General features: G+C 40.6%; 1 protein-coding gene across 6 annotated transcripts in view; it reads left to right on the top strand.

Annotated features, from left to right (window-relative positions):
• Nucleotides 1-17,093, top strand: part of ralgapa1 (Ral GTPase activating protein catalytic subunit alpha 1) — a 65,390-nt gene that overhangs the window by 43,426 nt on the left and 4,871 nt on the right. For 5 of the 6 annotated variants that reach the window (XM_037125148.1, XM_037125149.1, XM_037125153.1 and 2 more), the window contains one exon: nucleotides 13,996-14,120. In XM_037125148.1, coding sequence (XP_036981043.1) covers nucleotides 13,996-14,120 — 125 coding nt within the window. Of the gene's footprint in view, nucleotides 1-13,995; nucleotides 14,121-15,768; nucleotides 15,801-17,093 lie in introns of all 6 variants that reach the window. The other variant, XM_037125152.1, reaches the window with a different exon arrangement.

Here is a 17,093-nt window from a genome sequence, read left to right on the forward strand (position 1 = left end):
CACCAAACATTATAAATGGTTCGCAGGTTAAGACTGAGGGGGGGGGGGCACCTCGGAAACACACCGACGTCATCATCATGGCGTGTACTGTCACCTCTCTTTAGGAGCCGCAGCGCAGCTTTCTGTGTTCATTTTTACTCCAGTGGTGCTTGGCTCTGTATGAGTGACCAATGGCAGAGAATTGATGAACCGCTGCTGTGGCGTTAATGCAGCGTCTCTGTGTGAGAGGGGCTTTTCTCAGCCTGCGCGGGTGCTACCACTTCCTGTTTGTGACGACGCGTCAACACAAATTATTCATGTCGATGAATTTATGTTGTCGATTATGTTGATGCGTCGTCCCAGCCTTCATTGCGAGCTCATCCTACAGCTCAAGTGACAGCTGTTGACAGAGATTTATAGATGCCAGTGACATATGACAGCCAGAGCGCTCTGAGGGAAGTCTTTTATGCATCGTAGTTTGAAGATCAAGATCTTTTTAAAACATGCTTAGGCCTGTCAAGATTTCGGTGGCAGCTGCAACAGGTAGCCACATAGTGACAATGACAGTGCCCTAGAGTAGCTGTAGGTGACACACTGTATAAACAGGTAAAAAATTTGTAGGTGTGCAATCCATAATTGATAGTAAATCTACAACAATACTGACTGCAGTAAAAACATCCCACTTAGCTGGTACTGGCAAAATGTGTATTCTATTGATTTAATATAATCCCCACGTTTTCTCGCCCAATCTTTGGTTCAGATTCAGAACAGAGCATCATTTCCCCTGTATCTCATCTTAATTCTCCTTTTGGTATCTTGTCTCCTTCCTCTGTCCTCTCTTTGTCCTGTTTTGTCCCTTTGTCCCATGTCCCTTCTTCCATCTCTCCTTAATTGTGTTCCTTCTCTCTCTTCACCTTCCACTTGCCTCATGTCCTTTGTCTCCATGTTCTCTTTCTTTCAACCATTGTCTTTCTATCCCTCTTTCTCCCGTCTTCTTCCCTTTCACCCCCCTGTCCTCTTTTAAGGGAGATAATGTGAGTGTTTGCTGGCCAAGAAGGAGGAAAGAGTGCGGGCGGAGTGGGGGAAGGAGAGGAGGGTTCAAAAAGCCATTTTGCTCTGCCTCATTCACACAGCACGGCAGAGACTTTGTGATTGTCAGGCCCAGTGTGGGACTGCAGCCCGTACGCAACATCCCCCTGACTCCAGTGTGTGTGTGTGTGTGTGTGTGTGTGTGTGTGTGTGTGTGTGTGTGTGTGTGTGTGTGCGTGTGTGCGTGTGTGCGTGTGTGCGTGCGTGCGTGCGTGCGTGCGTGCGTGCGTGCGTTAGTCCGTGTGTGTGCTCGTTGTGTGACTCTGGTAATCCCATGTGAGTGTGCAGACATGTAGCCATCTTTACAGTTGTGTGTTTTTTTCTACATTTTTGTGAAGGTGTGTGTGTGTATATGTAGTGTGTGTGGGGGGGTGTGATGTACACTTGCTTGATGACACACATGTGAGGCACATGCCCGTTCTAAGGTGTTTGTGTGTGTCTTCGAGTGTCCTGGTGTGTATTGATTGGTGGTAACAGCAGGTCGATGTCTCTGACAGGCTGAATTACAGTAATCAGTCATTATTGACTCCCCGTCTCTCTGCTACACACACCTCTCTCCTCTCCTCTTCTGTCTCCCTGCTTTTCCCTCACTGCTCTGCCCTCTACTTCTGTCACTCCTCCTTTCTGTCCTCTTCTACCTCTTGTCTCTCTCCAGTTCAGTATCTTTGTCTTAACATCCGTCTTCGTCTTGTTATGCCTTAATTTTTTTTTTCTTCTGCTGTCTTGTATAACTCTTATCATCATTTCTCTATTTCTGTGTCTGTTTTCTCTCTCATTTCTCATAACTTCCTAATCTCTGTGCATCTGTTTCTCCTATTTCTGTCATATTGGTATTTTTCCTCTTTTTCTTCTTTTTAAAAATGCAATTCAGTTTTTCTGAATTTTGTTTTTTATTCTCACTTCTTGTCAGCCAATTATCATTGTCTGATAATTGTAAGTGTATCTTAAAACTTTTGATATATACTTATAAGATCATTTTAAGAGTGCCTTGTGGACTTTGAAACTGAGTCAGTGAAGTTTTTGATCTTGTGCCGTAACCACTGAATTTAAAAGACATTAAAGCAATTCAGGTATGAAATATAGGAGCAGTGACAGAGGTGGAACCTTACAGGAAGATATAATGCAAAAAGCTTTTACCAGGGCTGTATCGGAAAGTTCGAAGCTTCATTCATAGCTTTGACAGTCAAATTCTAAATCAACTTTCATATTTTTTGCATATCTGTTAATTCTTTTTAAACCGATTTTTGTACAGTTGCAGATAAAAATTGGACGAGACTTTGTGAGATTGTTACCTAGGTCACAATCGCTTTCTTTTGCAAACGTCTGCACTGTACTGAAAAAACAATAAAATCAAACAATGTAAAATGAAATGTTTTTAATGATTATTGTCCTTTTGGGGAAATTATTCACTGGAATCATATACAAACCTTTTCATGGCTGTTTTTGATGAGCTTGCAAAGCTCCTAGTGTTTGAGATTTAGTACAGCCCTAACTTTAGACAATACATTCTTGGAGATTTATACACAACTGAGGGTTAGATGCCCTTGTGTGCCCCTGAAGTGCCTCATGAAGCTGTGTGTCATCTGTGCAGCATTCTAACATCAAGTATCCTCACAGAGGGGCTGACACAGAAGCAAATGGGGGAAGAGAGATGGGAAGAAGGCTGGCAGGGATAACCGTGTCAGTGGTTAACTGGCATTTTTCTCTTCTTTCTTTTTCCGTCTCTCCCTCTCTGTCTGTCTCTCTGTTTCTCCTGGCCCTCAGGGCGGTCCATCTGCCTTCTCTCTCTCTCTGATCTTTCATGCACCATGACTAGAGCCATCCAACAGCACACACACATACAGACACAGACACACAGACACACACACACAGTGCCAGGCTGCTGGGGCAGCTGTATGTAAGTACAGCTCTATCTCACATATCAGCTCACTGCAGCAAGAAATGCAATCCAAGACTCCACAGTGCATACACACACATGGTGTCCCCCCCCAAACATCTTTCACTATATTCACATGTCACAGTGAAATGCAACGCACAGTAGGTTTTAACCTTCTCTACGCTCTGATGACTCGCACACACACCAGCACATTTTTGGTCAATGCCTCCTGTACCCCTCCGCAGTAGAATGATTCCCTCTGAACCCATAGATCAGACCAGGTTAAAGTAACGAACAAACCGCTGAATGATATTTTGGGGTTACCGCTCCTTAAGCTGCTATCGCTGTGTATGCGGATGATGTCAGGAAAAATTCAATTCCAACTTAATACCTCAAAGAGAACAAACTGCTGAAACACTTTTGTATTTCTTTGTTTTACTGTGAACTGTTTTACTTTGAGAAAAAAACAAAATAGCAACTGTAGCCTGATGTATCTTGTTCCTGTGTACTGCAGAGCTTCATCACTACTATAAAAACATCATCAATGAGCCACAGTTTTGGACTGCTTCCTCACTACCATGGACACATGTGTGTATTAATCCTCAGCTTAAAATAGTCCTCAGTAAAGGCACTTTTTACTCCTGTATGAGTAAGGTTTGTTTAAATCGATTGTATGCAACTGTTACAGTAAATTATAGAGACTTTTTAAAAGTTTAAAAACAGTTCATTGTTGGGTTTGGGCATTTCATAGCAGTCGTTAACACTAAAAAAGGTATCGAATAATACTAGCTTTTAAATGTGGAATTTCAAAGCACAGTCAACATTATAGCGTGATCATAGCAAGGTTTTGATTTCATTAATGGCTCTCAGTAGAATGCAGACCTTTAGAGAGGATAGAGAGTAAGGAAGGAAGTCATAAATATGACTAAACATTACGTAAATGAACATCTCTGCCTGAGTCACATCAGATTTTCGTCGGTTATGGTGGTTGTTTAACAATGAAGTAAACCGTTCTGATGATCACACACGACTTAAAAAAGTCATCAAACTATATGTTTGTTTTCATTGTTTCGATTAAGGGACCAAAAGCAACAGAGGTTTTATACTGTGCGTTAAAAGTTAAATCAGTTTTGTTTCCCTGAGTCCTTTGAGCAGAGCCACTAATGTGGACTTGCCTACTTTGGCCAAGATTCACCTCGCTAGATCTCCTACAGCTGCTCTATCATCTGATGTGTGTTTGTGTGTGTGTGTGTGTGTGTGTGTGTGTGTCTCTGTGTGTGTGTGACATTTGTATTTGTTAGGTGTTGGTCCATGTGAGGGTGTGCATGTTAGTTGGAGGTTAATGTGTGTGTGTGTGTGTGTGTGAGAAAGAGAAAGCTGTGGCCATCCTCCATCTGCTCCCGGGTGATTGTGGTTCGGGGGAACAATGTTGGAGAGACACTAAGCTGCTACATACGCACACACACGTGCACACTCAAGTTCCAGCAAGTGTGAATGTGTGTTTGTGTGCATGAATTTTCAAATGTATATATGATCACTCCATTTACACATGTGTATTTCATGGTGTTTATGTTGCGTGTGTATAATTCACTGTTAGGATTAGAGGTGTGTGTGTGTGTGTGTGTGTGTGTGTGTGTGTGTGTGTGTGTGTGTGTGTGTGTGTGTGTGTGTGTGTGTGTGTGTGTGTGTGTGTGTGTGTGTGTGTGTGTGGGACATCCCCTCTAGTAGTTGATTGGCAGAGATAGCTGCACTGAGGCAGGGGTCAGCATATGGCTCAGTGTGATAGCGATGCCGTGTTTGTGTGTGTGTTTTCTGTGCGTGTGTGTGTCACTGCCTTTCCCTCTCTTTCACACTCTGTTCCCAGTGAAATGATGGCAGCTCTGGGCATGTAGCGCTATTATCCCCCATATCCACACACACACATTCACCAAGAGCAGCCAAACGCCTAGCGGCCTGCCTGCCTTCTCTTTGCCAGCTCCCACAATAGAGCCTATTGTCCCAGCGAGGCAACAATCTGCCGTGTGTGACAAGGAGTGTGTGTTCCTCACCATGGTAGAAAGGTGAGGGCAAAACCTTACAAATTGAAGACATTTTGTTTTTGCTGATACTGAAATGGGGTCATGTTATCCTTAACCTTCCCTGAGCTGCACTATACCCATAAAAAAAAGCTGCTTTGCTGCCTGTCCTCACAGTGCATCCTGCTGCATTTGATTGAATTGTTTTGAATTAGGAAATCAGCAGTAATGATACATTGAAATCCCGTCAAGATTCAAGATTTCTAATATTTCATTAAAAAAAAAATATATATATATATATATATATATATATATATATATATATATATATATATATATATATATATATATATATATATATATATATATATATATATATATATATATATATATATATATATATATATATATATATATATATATATATATATTTGTAACATCTTTTTGGAGTGAGAAATAAAGGACCAGCATATTGTCTATATTTAACTAATGTATCTATCTGATACTCATGAAAACAGCGTTCTGTGAGCAGCTATAATGTTAAAAGGCACCACACGATGTGAGCTATTTGATGCAATTAGGATTAGGTTAAGGGTCTGTGTATTGGAGGTTAAGGGTAAGGAAATGAATACAAGTCTGTGTGTGAATGCGTGCAGAGGGGGGGAGGTGATTGTGGTTAATTGTTTCCCATCGGGTAGATAGAGGAAATGAAAAGAAAAGGGTGAGGAGGAGGGGTCACAGCTAATCTCTTCGATGTCTCCTTGGGGAAATTTGTGTGAATGTGTGTGTGTGTGTGTGAGAGTGAGTGAGGGAGAGAGAGAGATTCTTTCAGGATCTCTGTTTCACAAGCACATTATAGCACTGTGATCTCCGACACTTCAGTGTGTAATGAAATCATGCAGATGTCTGAGTTAGTCTCACTTTTTTTCCAAGTAAGTCAAATGATAGTTGTGGAAAAAAATATGAGTAAATGTAAAGCAATGTTATTTTGCTTGAAGTAAAACAGGTGTGTGAGGGCCGAAGGCTGCTATTGTGCATTGTTGGACAATAAAACACATTGTATCAAGTTCAGGCTATTAATTAAAATGTTAGTTTAAAAATGAAACAGCTTGAAGGTGGTCGTAATGATTTCCGTGTTTACATATCCCATAGTCAAGAATTTCAACAGGACATATTCTTCTAGCAACAAGTCTGGCAGGGGTGAGTCTCACACCAGGAAAAAGAACTGATGTTTCAGCTCAAGATGCAAGTCTATTTTAAGCATTTGCTGCCGCACACTCAGATGTGTGACTGGCACAGTCTGAGATCTGAATTATAGAGGAGAAAAATGGCAAATTGCTGCTTAGCGAGGAGTATTACTTGAGATATTACTCCTGTCCGATCATGTTTTTTTGGCCTAATTTCTGAACTGTACGATTCATGTAATGACCCAGTGTGTCTCTGCGTGTGTTTGTGTGCACACGTACACGCCTTGTCACAGAGAGCTGTGCAGACACATGAGTTGTACTCATCAGCAGCTTGATCACATCTTGTTGGAGCAGACCCCCCTCTGACTGGTAAACAAGCTAATCTGTAGTGTGTGTGTGTGTGTGTGTGTGTGTGTGTGTGTGTGTCTGTTAAATGCACAAACAGACTCAGACAGGCGCAGGCAGGGTGTTTGAATGTAAAGTATTTTTATATGACAAGGTGTTTAAAATTCAGGGTGGGATGTCACAGATGACCAAGATCACGACGAGTACAGCGCAGCAACATGAGCTCTGATAGTTGTCTTCATTTTGGTCTCAAAAAGACAGAAAGAGGAGCATACGTGTGTGTCTATCTATATATATCTATATCTATATCTATATATCTATATATATATATATATATCTATATATATATATCTATCTATATCTATCTATATCTATCTATATCTATATCTATATCTATATATATACATATACATATATATATATATATATATATATATATATATATATATATATATATATATATATATATATATATATATATATATATATATATATATATATATATATATACATATATATATATATATAAACATAAAATCCTCTACGACTCTTGGCCTGGCAGTGATGTTGTGGATGACAGCAGAAACAAACCTCCTTGAGCAGAAATGGATTAAAAAATTTAAAAAAAAAATCTTTTCAATGGCAGGTTCAGCTTCAAAGCCCTGCCGGATGGTTCTCCTCCAAGTTATTTGCATTTACTGTCAATGTGAATTGAGTTACCACTAGAATATGTTCAGTCTGAAGTACCAGTTGCTGACCGTGCACACAGCTGATGCAGAGCCCCCCCCCGACCATGCTGTATAGTTTGCTACTCAGATTTTACATGCAACTGACTTTCAACAGCAATAGCTTAATGGGTGGCTGCAGGCCAATGAACATTATTTTTTCACATCTGTTGTTACTAGTTGGGCTTGAGTTTGCCTTGTTATGCTTTCAACATATTTTTTAGCATTGTCGCTGTAATGCTAAACACACATTTGCATAAAACAAGCATATTTTTCCACTCCCATGTTGATAGGAGTATTAGCAAACTTGAAAAATATGCCTTTAAGGTAGATTTAGAACAAATAAAAAAAATGCTGTTCATTTGTGATTAATCGTGCATTGATATTTTAATTGATTGTGATCCAAGATTAGGAAACGCAGCATATCATCATATGAGAAGGAAGTCAGGAAATATTTATTTTTCTTGTCATCTCTCGTATCCATACTAAGGATTTGTGTGTGTGTGTGTGCGTGTGCGTGTGTTTGTGTGTGTGTGTGTGTGTGAAGGATGAATATTTTCCCACCGTTGTTAGAGCCTGCAGACAGAGCTGGATCCATCTCCTTAATCAAAGAAATATTGTTACGGCCTCTGTGACGTTCACAACGTTCATGTATGAGTTTGTGCACTTTGCGGTGTGTGTCCGTTAAATAAAGCCTGTAATTGCGCTGGCAGCTTTAGGGCCCCCCACTGGTGACAGGGAGGAGGGTGAAGGTCGTGTATGTGATGTATGTATGCACACACACGTCAAAGGGTGAAATCGTAGGGTGACAAGGGGCCAATTAATGTATCACGTCTGTTTTCCTCTTTAGCCTCTGTTTCTGTTTCAGGTTTAAGAGCAGATGAATAGAGGTAAATACAATTGTGGAAGTGCAATTTTGTGTGTGTGTCTTTCCGTGCACATTGGCCCCAACAATAAGTAGTGCATCAGACCAACCTATCTCTGTCCTCATCTTTTGGCGTATGTGGACACACACACTCGTAATGAAATCACAAAGCCTCCATATCATTGCTATCACAGAAAGATATAAACCCATTAGCTTGTTCCTTTGGGCATGGACACACACACACATACACACACAGAGACACGCACAGGTTTATCATTACACGCTGTAAAGCTTTTCCAATTGTATTATCCCTCTGATGTCCTTCTCTCTGTTGTCTGTTCCAATGCCTGGGGTGGAGAGGACAGATAGGGTGTATGTGTTTGTGTGTTTTGTATGTGTGAGATGCAGAGTGAGATACAGTGTGTTTTTCTGAGGAGAGGTATCTTCTTGACGAGCTATAGAAGATGGACATAAGTTGTGTTATTGCACTACTAATATATATGTCTTTACCTTTCAAAATAAAAGCTTGATGAAATGTTAATACTGAAGATGCTTTGTTAAAATTCGGATCTCACAAAGTTGTAGCTGCAGCAGAATAGTTAGAGCTGTTCCTGACTCGCCCAGCTGAATCAGGGTGTGACTCCTTCACTCGTTTGACCAAAGGAAACGATTCATAAAACCTGCAGTGGAATATGAATGGCAGTGAGTGAACACTGTCCAGAGAACAGTGGACCCATCACTGTTGGCTCCTCTAACTCTCTTATCGCTTTGGTATTTCTCAATATAAAACAGAGCAGCTGGGCTCATAAACATGAGATAACTGTCTACATTTAACTGATGAGATGTCATTTAAAGCCACAGGCGGACTTGCCTTGTGTAGCTTTAAAGGCGCAGTGTTTTAAGACTGACGGGAATCTGTTGGGAGAAATGGAATATTATATTCATAATAATGTATTCACAATGATATTATTTAATCGCCTGAAACTAAGAAGCATTGTGTTTTGGTTAACGTAGAATGAGACTTTTATATCAACAGAGGGAATGACTCCTGAGTCCACCATGTTTCTACAGTAACCCAGAGCAGAACAAAACAGCGCTGACTCGAAGGAGCAAGCGTTTTTGGCAGCTGCCACAGAGGAGGGTGAGACGGGGGGTATTCAGTTGGTTGTGCTCTGCAACCTTACTGTTAGATGCTATTAAACCCTATGCACTGGACCTTTTATGTATGAGGTCCACAGGTTCCTTGTAGTTCGCTGTTTTTACCTGTAGCACAAAGTTGTCCACTGGTGTGATTTCTTTTTCTGACAGTGTCACAAATGATTCAAATGTTGGAAAATCTCAACCAGTATTTCCACAAGCCAAGAATGATGTCCTCAAATGTCCGAAGATATTCAGTGTACTTTTATAGAGAAGTAAAGAAACCCGCCAGTATTTACATCAAATCATTTTTGCTTATTTCTAGCTTGAGTAAGGTTTGTTAATAACAACTGCATCCAGCTGTTTTATGAGTTTATTTAGTCTTTAAAAACTAAACCAAACATTTAAGTGTAGATTAGTTACACTGTTTCATGACATTTATATCTTCAGTGGGAGCCAGTGGGCTGGAGGCTGACTGCAACAGACAGGGAGTCAGGTTACTGAAATGATCCTCTTCACAGGACTATACCGCAGTGTAATTACATTTTTTGTTTTTATGTTGATTTCATCAGTTTGTGGTGTTTTATTTCCAAACAGAAAAAAATACATTTAGCTATTTTGATGTAAAACTCTTACTAAAGCATCATATGTATTCACACATACAGCAGCATATGCTCCATACTCTGCATACAGATGCACAGTTCTACATAGAAACACCGCCCCACACACACAGCCCAGTGGTGGGCCCAGCTCCTAATGCGCTAACAAGCTCCCTTTACCCCCCCCCCCCCCCCCCCCCGCTTCTTCTCCTCCTCCAGTCTGTATCAGTCTCAAGTGATCGCAGGAGGCGAACACCGCCACGAATGGCACTGCAGGAGAGAGAGGGTGAGAAAAGGGCTAAAATAGAGAGAGACAGGGAGAGAGAAAGAGCTGGAGAAGGCATGAACTCTTTACTCTTTTCAGCCGTGCACAAGAAAATGAGTTTCTGATTCGACACAAAAGAGGCTTTTTATCTGCCTCCTCTGTCCTCTATCTTTCTCCCATCTGCCTTTCTCTGCTCTGCGTTCTCCTTTTTCTCCCTCACCAGCCCTTTCCCTTCTTTCTCCCTTATAATTTTCCCTCTTTCTTTCCTTTTTCATCTCAGAAAGAGATATTTTTCTGCTAATGACTTAATAAGAAGAGCCATCTAAAATTCAATTACAGTAGATTTCAGAGTGACAACTGCCATCTGGATAAAGGGAGATATGGATGGATGAAGGGAGAGATGTGTAAATGCAATGCAGGTTCATTTTCTCTTAATTCTCACTGACTTCTACTTTTAATGAGGAATAATCATTGCATGCACAGTTTCCACACAAAATGCAACTGCACAAAGTTTAGCAAACCAAAGTAACAGTCAAATAATCAGAAATAAGAAAGTTCTGCCACTAAATTTTAACATGTGTTTCCAAGGTTTAAATTATTTGGTAGCTTGAAATCGTAAAAATTAACCTATAAAGATACAGTTTAGAGGCTTCATCAATCCAGAATGAACGGATGAAAATGCGCTCTTTGGTAAGAGCATTACAAAAGGAAATGGCAATGACCGTTTAGCTCCAAGAATACAGTTAGAAATAAACTATAATATTCAACATTGTGTTCAGAAGACAGCTTTTGTTTCTTTAGTAGTAAGTAAGTAAGAAGGAGGGAAATTTCCAGGATGAAAGAATTACAATGTGATTCCATGCAATTTTAGCTTTTAACTTACCATGGCTGCACAGGTTCGGGATGGAACAATGTATACTTCTATCATAGGCCTCTTTTCACAGCAGAGGGGAAATATACATATTAAGGTTATCTCAACCTTAGAAATTCCACTGTTACGAAAATACTAATTACAACAGCCATTAGCAGTGACTCTGTTCTACTCAAGTGTCACAGTGGCCTAGCTTGTAAAGCACCAGCAACTTGAATAGAAGAAATTCAGCCACTATTGATTTTGTGATTATCAATCAGTGCTTTTCCTATGTTAATATATTGCTGAAAAGGGCATGTTGTTTAGTTTAGTGACGTCAGATAACTGTCAGTACAATCAGAACGAGTGACTGAACACACCTGTGTAGCATTTATTTATTGCAAATCTGGTTATGTTATTACTGCTAATGGGATGGTTGTGCGTCGACAGTGTATCCTTCTTCCTGTCGAAGTTGCCTCCTCCCAGCAGGGAGAAACCCTCGCTGAGAGGAAGAAAGAGGGGGGAGATATAAAGGAGGGAGACGTAGAAAGAGTAAAGAACAACTAAGTGATGTTCCTGTCGTTTATCTCAGCAGTGGCCCCATGTATTTATTTCACTTTCTTCTCCTTCTTCTTCTTTCTTTCACTTTGCCCTGCCGCTGTAAACCTCTTTCTTCTCTCCAGGTGTCCGTTAAACTGGCCCACCTTCTCAGAAAAAGAGACAGTTGCAGTAGATAAAGCATGCCTATCTGTGTACCCAGCTGCTGCTCCATACAACTAGACATTAATTAAATATCATATAATGATGATTATGTTTCGTTTAGTGTAATATGCAACAGTTTGTGTTCCTAATTGCATCCACACATCTCCTCCTTCCTCTCTCACACACACACTCACACTCACACACACACACACACACACACACACACATCCATTCACCAAAGGGGGGGAAGTGCGATGCAGGGGAGCAGGAAAAGGCAAACAGCGGGATCACATAGAGGCTCGGTGTGAGAGACGTTGTGTTTGTGACTGATGCTCTTCTGTCAGCTCTCTCCAGAAGACAGACACACTCTCTCTCTCTCTCTCTCTCTCTCTCTCTCCCCCTCTCTCTCTCTCTCTCTCTCTGTCTCTCTCACACACAGCGTCATGTTGTTGCTTGAATTATCCTCTTTTCCCGCCTCACCTGCTGTCCTCCCCCTCACCTCCTCTGACTCACTGCAGGGTTCTCACCCTTCTTCCTCCTCACCCTCTCTATTTCCCCCCCTCCTTTTCACAAGTTCTCTTCCTCCCTTAGCACATCGCTTCCTTTGCAGATCTAACTTCCGTCTCCTCTGCTTTAAGTAAAATCTGAAATTTTTTTTTTGAAACAGCAACTGCTGTTTTGAAAACTGAAAGTACTTCAGGTTCCTGTGAAATCAGGCATGCTTAATTTCAGTAAAATGTTAGACAAAACAGCGTCATCTGCCTAAGGTTTAGTTACGTTTCTTCCTCTCTGCTTTGCCAGCTTTTCCACCCATCTTCCCTCCCCTCCATCTCCACCCTCCTCCTTTCTCTTTAATTCTGCCAGTGCAGTCTGTCCCTCCACTTTAAAGGAGCCATATTGTTGTTATTATCATTGTCTCTAACTGGATCAGTTACCATTAGACCTGAATCTTTCTCCTTCTGAGGCCCATAGACCAGCTCGCTAACCCAATAGAAAACCCATGGGCACTATTACAGATGGCTGACCCATTCACAACGCACCCCCCCCCCACACACACACACACACACACACGCCGAGTTACAAAAACACAGATTTCATTCTGAAGATTCATTGGTCTAATCCCATCACACACTCAGACAGGGACACATGCGCTTACATACACACATTGTGCCTCTTCACAACCAATCAAATACACACACACACACACTCTGCTCTCATTGAAAATCCTCAGTTATTGGAGCTCACTGAGCAAATGGTAATACTATTGGGTGATGATGGGACTGAGTTGTGTGTATGTGTGCGTGCTTGCGTGTGTGTCCGTGTCCGAAAGCCTGTAACGGCAGCATATGGCTGTCGTTATGGTTGGATGTATGAGAAGGACTAAGGAAGAGAGGGTAAATGTCATTCTATCAATGAGGTTATCTCTAATAGATGGACAGTTGAAGTCCTGGTTTCCATTTACTCTGCTCCTAGCTGAATCCCTGCGCCTCTCTCTTTGAATTCATTGCTGAAGGCTGTAATAATGAGTGACAAAAGGCCTTCGGTGTCCTTTTTTTTTATGTCCACAGCTTTCTCTGTAGATTCACGCAGAAGGAAAAATAGATATATGGAGTTAACTGGCTTATGATGCAGTGTTTTTTCACTCATCCTTTTTAATTATATTGTATAGTCTTCTATTTTTTGCCTTTTTCAGTTTAATATTCTCTTGATAAGCCTTTTTGTTTATCATTTTTATCTTCTTTTATTTACTGTAATGTTTTTATGTCATTTTCTTGCATTTTGTTGTCTATTCCGTTATGGCTGTTTTTTTGTTTGTTTGGCTTAATGATTTATTTAGACACTAAGCAAGCCTGCAACACTTCAGTGGCAGGCGCTCAGTGTCTTTGTAGCTAAGTGTGAATATCACCCAGGTTTTTTTTTCTGAATCATTTGTTTGAAGGTTAAATAGGAGACAGCTGATTGAGTCCCTTTGTTATGGAATGTGCAAATAATTAAAGCCGAACAAAACGCACAAAATATTCTGATTAAATCTCACTTAAAGGGGCACTTCTGTGAATTAGTCTCTCACTCCTGATGTCTAACCGGGGTAAACACCCGTGTCACGATGACATTGTGAGATGTCCTCTGGCAGATTAGGGGGTTTTTGTGTGTGTGTGGTTGTTTTCTATAGTTTTCCAATTAAACTCTTAAAATCACGATATTTATCAGGCTCTGTCTTTTTTTTTTATTTGATGGATAGATGTTTTGGTTCTTCCACCACAGAGAGAAAGAGAGGGAGCGTCGTATCTATTTGCTCCTCTTGGCTTCTGTCTTTGCCCGTTTCTTTTGTTGATGTTGTTTGACCTTGACCTCTGACCTCAGCTATGAGGAGAGAGCCCGATACCTAGAAACCATCGTACAGCACCACCAGGAGCCAACCACGTTTGAGGATTACGCAGCTCGGGTCTACAGCCCTGCTCCCTGCACACACCTTCCCTCTGACACAGGTAAGAAACAAACCTCTCGCTGTTGTCAAACCAGACAATTATTATACTGCACCGACAGCTACGCCTGTCAATCAGATCCTCTTTAGCAGGCTTTTAAAGAAACTGATAAATAATGCAACTTGCTACCTGCTTGTTAACCAGTCACAGTGGCCAAATCTGGACACAGTTTTTCCACCTGCATCTCATTCTTTAACAAAAATGGTTGAGACAATTTAGAACTGAGGGCTTAGATCAATAATGATATCGCCTGCTGGACTGTAAACTACCAACTTTCCAGTATCTCTTCCTGTGTTTTGAACCAGAGACACACACAGGCAGCTCACAGTCTGATTCACAGTCTTGTATCTGATGAGTCCTGTTTTTCGTCCAAAGCTTTGCTCGGCTTTCTTCTGTCTCCAGAGCCTCTCTGAGGAATTAGCTGACATCTGATCAGCCGTAGAGTTACCAGACTTGCACATGGGAGCTGTATTCTAATGTATGACTCTCATATGTATCCTGTTAAGTTAATTAGACGGATACTGATCATTTTTTGCCTGTTATGTGTCTGGTTCAGTGTAATTTAAAATATCGTGCTGTCCTTTGACTCACATATAATCAGATTACTCAACATGGCAGTTTTTTACCATAACGTCTGCAGCTAAGACACACTTCCTTTATAAAGAACCCAGCTGTGTGGCATAAGCCTGTGTTAGTCACACGTCAGTGTATTAATGTAGGGATACAGTGGCATGTTGTTAACTGGTCAAGCAGAGGTGTGACATTGAGTGTTTGTCAAAATGTGTGTATAATTGAACACTGTTTCTCAGCCTACTGTTCCTCGTCTCACCAGCTATTGTGTCAAAATATTAATAATTATATAATAACAATCAACCTGCTTTGGGGCTGAATAACATAAAACACAATCTGAGATGTTATATAGTTTATTATTTTTGTTCATTCAGAATATTGAACTGTACTCAAGTTCCCTGTCAGAAGTTGTATAATCATGCTCTTTATTGTGTTATCAGTGTGTTGTTCAGCCCCAAATGTCTTTTCAGAACACAGGATTAAAAGGTTTGTCAGATAATAACAAATTCTCTGGGCCGTTCATTTCACAAGCTTCGCTTCGATCCTAATATGCATATCATGTCAAAAGTTCAGAATTCAGATGTGACACATAATCAATCCTGTGCTCTGAAAGAAACTCTGCTCAAATTACAACCCCCCCCCTCTCTCTCTCTCTCTCTCACTCTCTCTCTCTCTCTCTCTCTCACTCTCTCTCTCTCTCTCTCTCTCTCTCTCTCTCTCTCTCTGTCTCTTTCTCTCTCTCTCTCTCTATCTCTCTCTCTCTCTGTCTCTTTTTCTCTCTCTCTCTCTCTCTCTTTCTCTCTCTTACTCTCTCTCTTACTCTCTCTCTCTCTCTCTCTCTCTCTCTCTCCACCCCCTCATATTAACTTACAGGTTCCCCACCCCTAACAGCACAATGATCAAACAATCTTCTCTCTTTCTGTTTTTATTTCATTTATTTTGTTTATTTATTTCATTATTTTCTTTTATTATTATTATTTTTCTAATTTATTTGTTTAATTTACCTTACTTTATTTTATTTTGTTTTTTTTGTTTTTTTTCTTTCCTCTTCTCCTTTTCTTTTTGTTCCCCCCTCCTTTAGATCGTATTGTCTCACTTGCCTATAGCTAAAAGGTAAGCCTGGTCACATGATTGACACGCCCCGTTCTGATTGGCTCTTCCTACTTGCGTTTCAGCCTAACCTTTGCTCTCCTCCAAGTCCTCGCTCGACCACAGTGTGTTTTCTTAACTTTTCTCCTCTGTGTTTTCCAACCAGGTCTGCATGTGTTTATAGTTCTGTAATGTTGAAAAAAAAGGAAGTGTCATTTTCAGCTCATCTGCGGGGGCAGTTTTGTATGATTGAACAGACTGCGTAGCAACAGGGGCATTTGGATAAAACAGATGATTTTCTTTTTGGAGCTAAAGGATAAGCTCTGTTTCATTACTGTTGTCATTTCATCTTGAAACACAAGCTGGAACAGTAGTCCTGTTGTTTAACAACTTGTTTGATCAGATTAATGACATCAGTCATTGATATTTGAACTTGAGTAGCTGAACTTGAACAGACCTCTAAAACTGCTCCTTTTAATCTGCACATCGCTGTGGCCGTGTTAAACATGCATTAACAGATTATTTTAGTCACTTGGGGGGGGGGGCATAGAGGCTTTACAAAAATACTGACTCATCATCACCTTATTAGGTTGTTACGATCAGCATCTTAGTTAGTAGTAGTTAACAGCTATTTACAGACTACTAAAATACCCATTGTGGTCCACCGGAAGGGAAATTTGCCTCTGTAAATACAATATCCAAAAACTATGGTGGCAGATATCACATATATCACATTCAAGTTGCACATACAAACATGAACCTCAGCGCTCTCTTTTTGAAAACAATCCTGTTGAACAACGTGTGCAGCTTTTTTCCCTTAAGCGTTAGATCTGCTTCATACCAGACTACACTCAGTGGCATGATGGAAGTGGCACGTCCTTTTTTATAACAATGTGAGATTTCTGCTCTCTCGTGTTTTCACTCACTCAGTAGTTTTCCTTTTTGTTCTGTTAACCTGCAATGTCACACTGACCTGGTGAAACCTTTAACTCTTACCTTTTGTATGCTCATCTCATCCTGGTTTTGATATGATGTAGCACTGTTAGCACCACACACACACACACACACACACACACACATACACACACACACACACACAGACCCCTATTGTGAAGTGGGTAAGCATATATCTAATTTAGTTTCACACATACATTGTTTAACTTGAAACTAACAATTCTTTCTTTTTCACTACAGTTGTTTGTATCGATGCATATGAAATCATTAACTTAGTGGTGGGGAAAGCAAAGTTAAGCAAAGAAACAACTGAGCTGAAATGTTCTCTGTATCACCATAAATGTGTGTTGTTTGTGTATCGTC

Source organism: Acanthopagrus latus, chromosome 16 (genome assembly GCF_904848185.1).
Source record: "Acanthopagrus latus isolate v.2019 chromosome 16, fAcaLat1.1, whole genome shotgun sequence".
NCBI classification, from domain to species: domain Eukaryota; kingdom Metazoa; phylum Chordata; class Actinopteri; order Spariformes; family Sparidae; genus Acanthopagrus; species Acanthopagrus latus.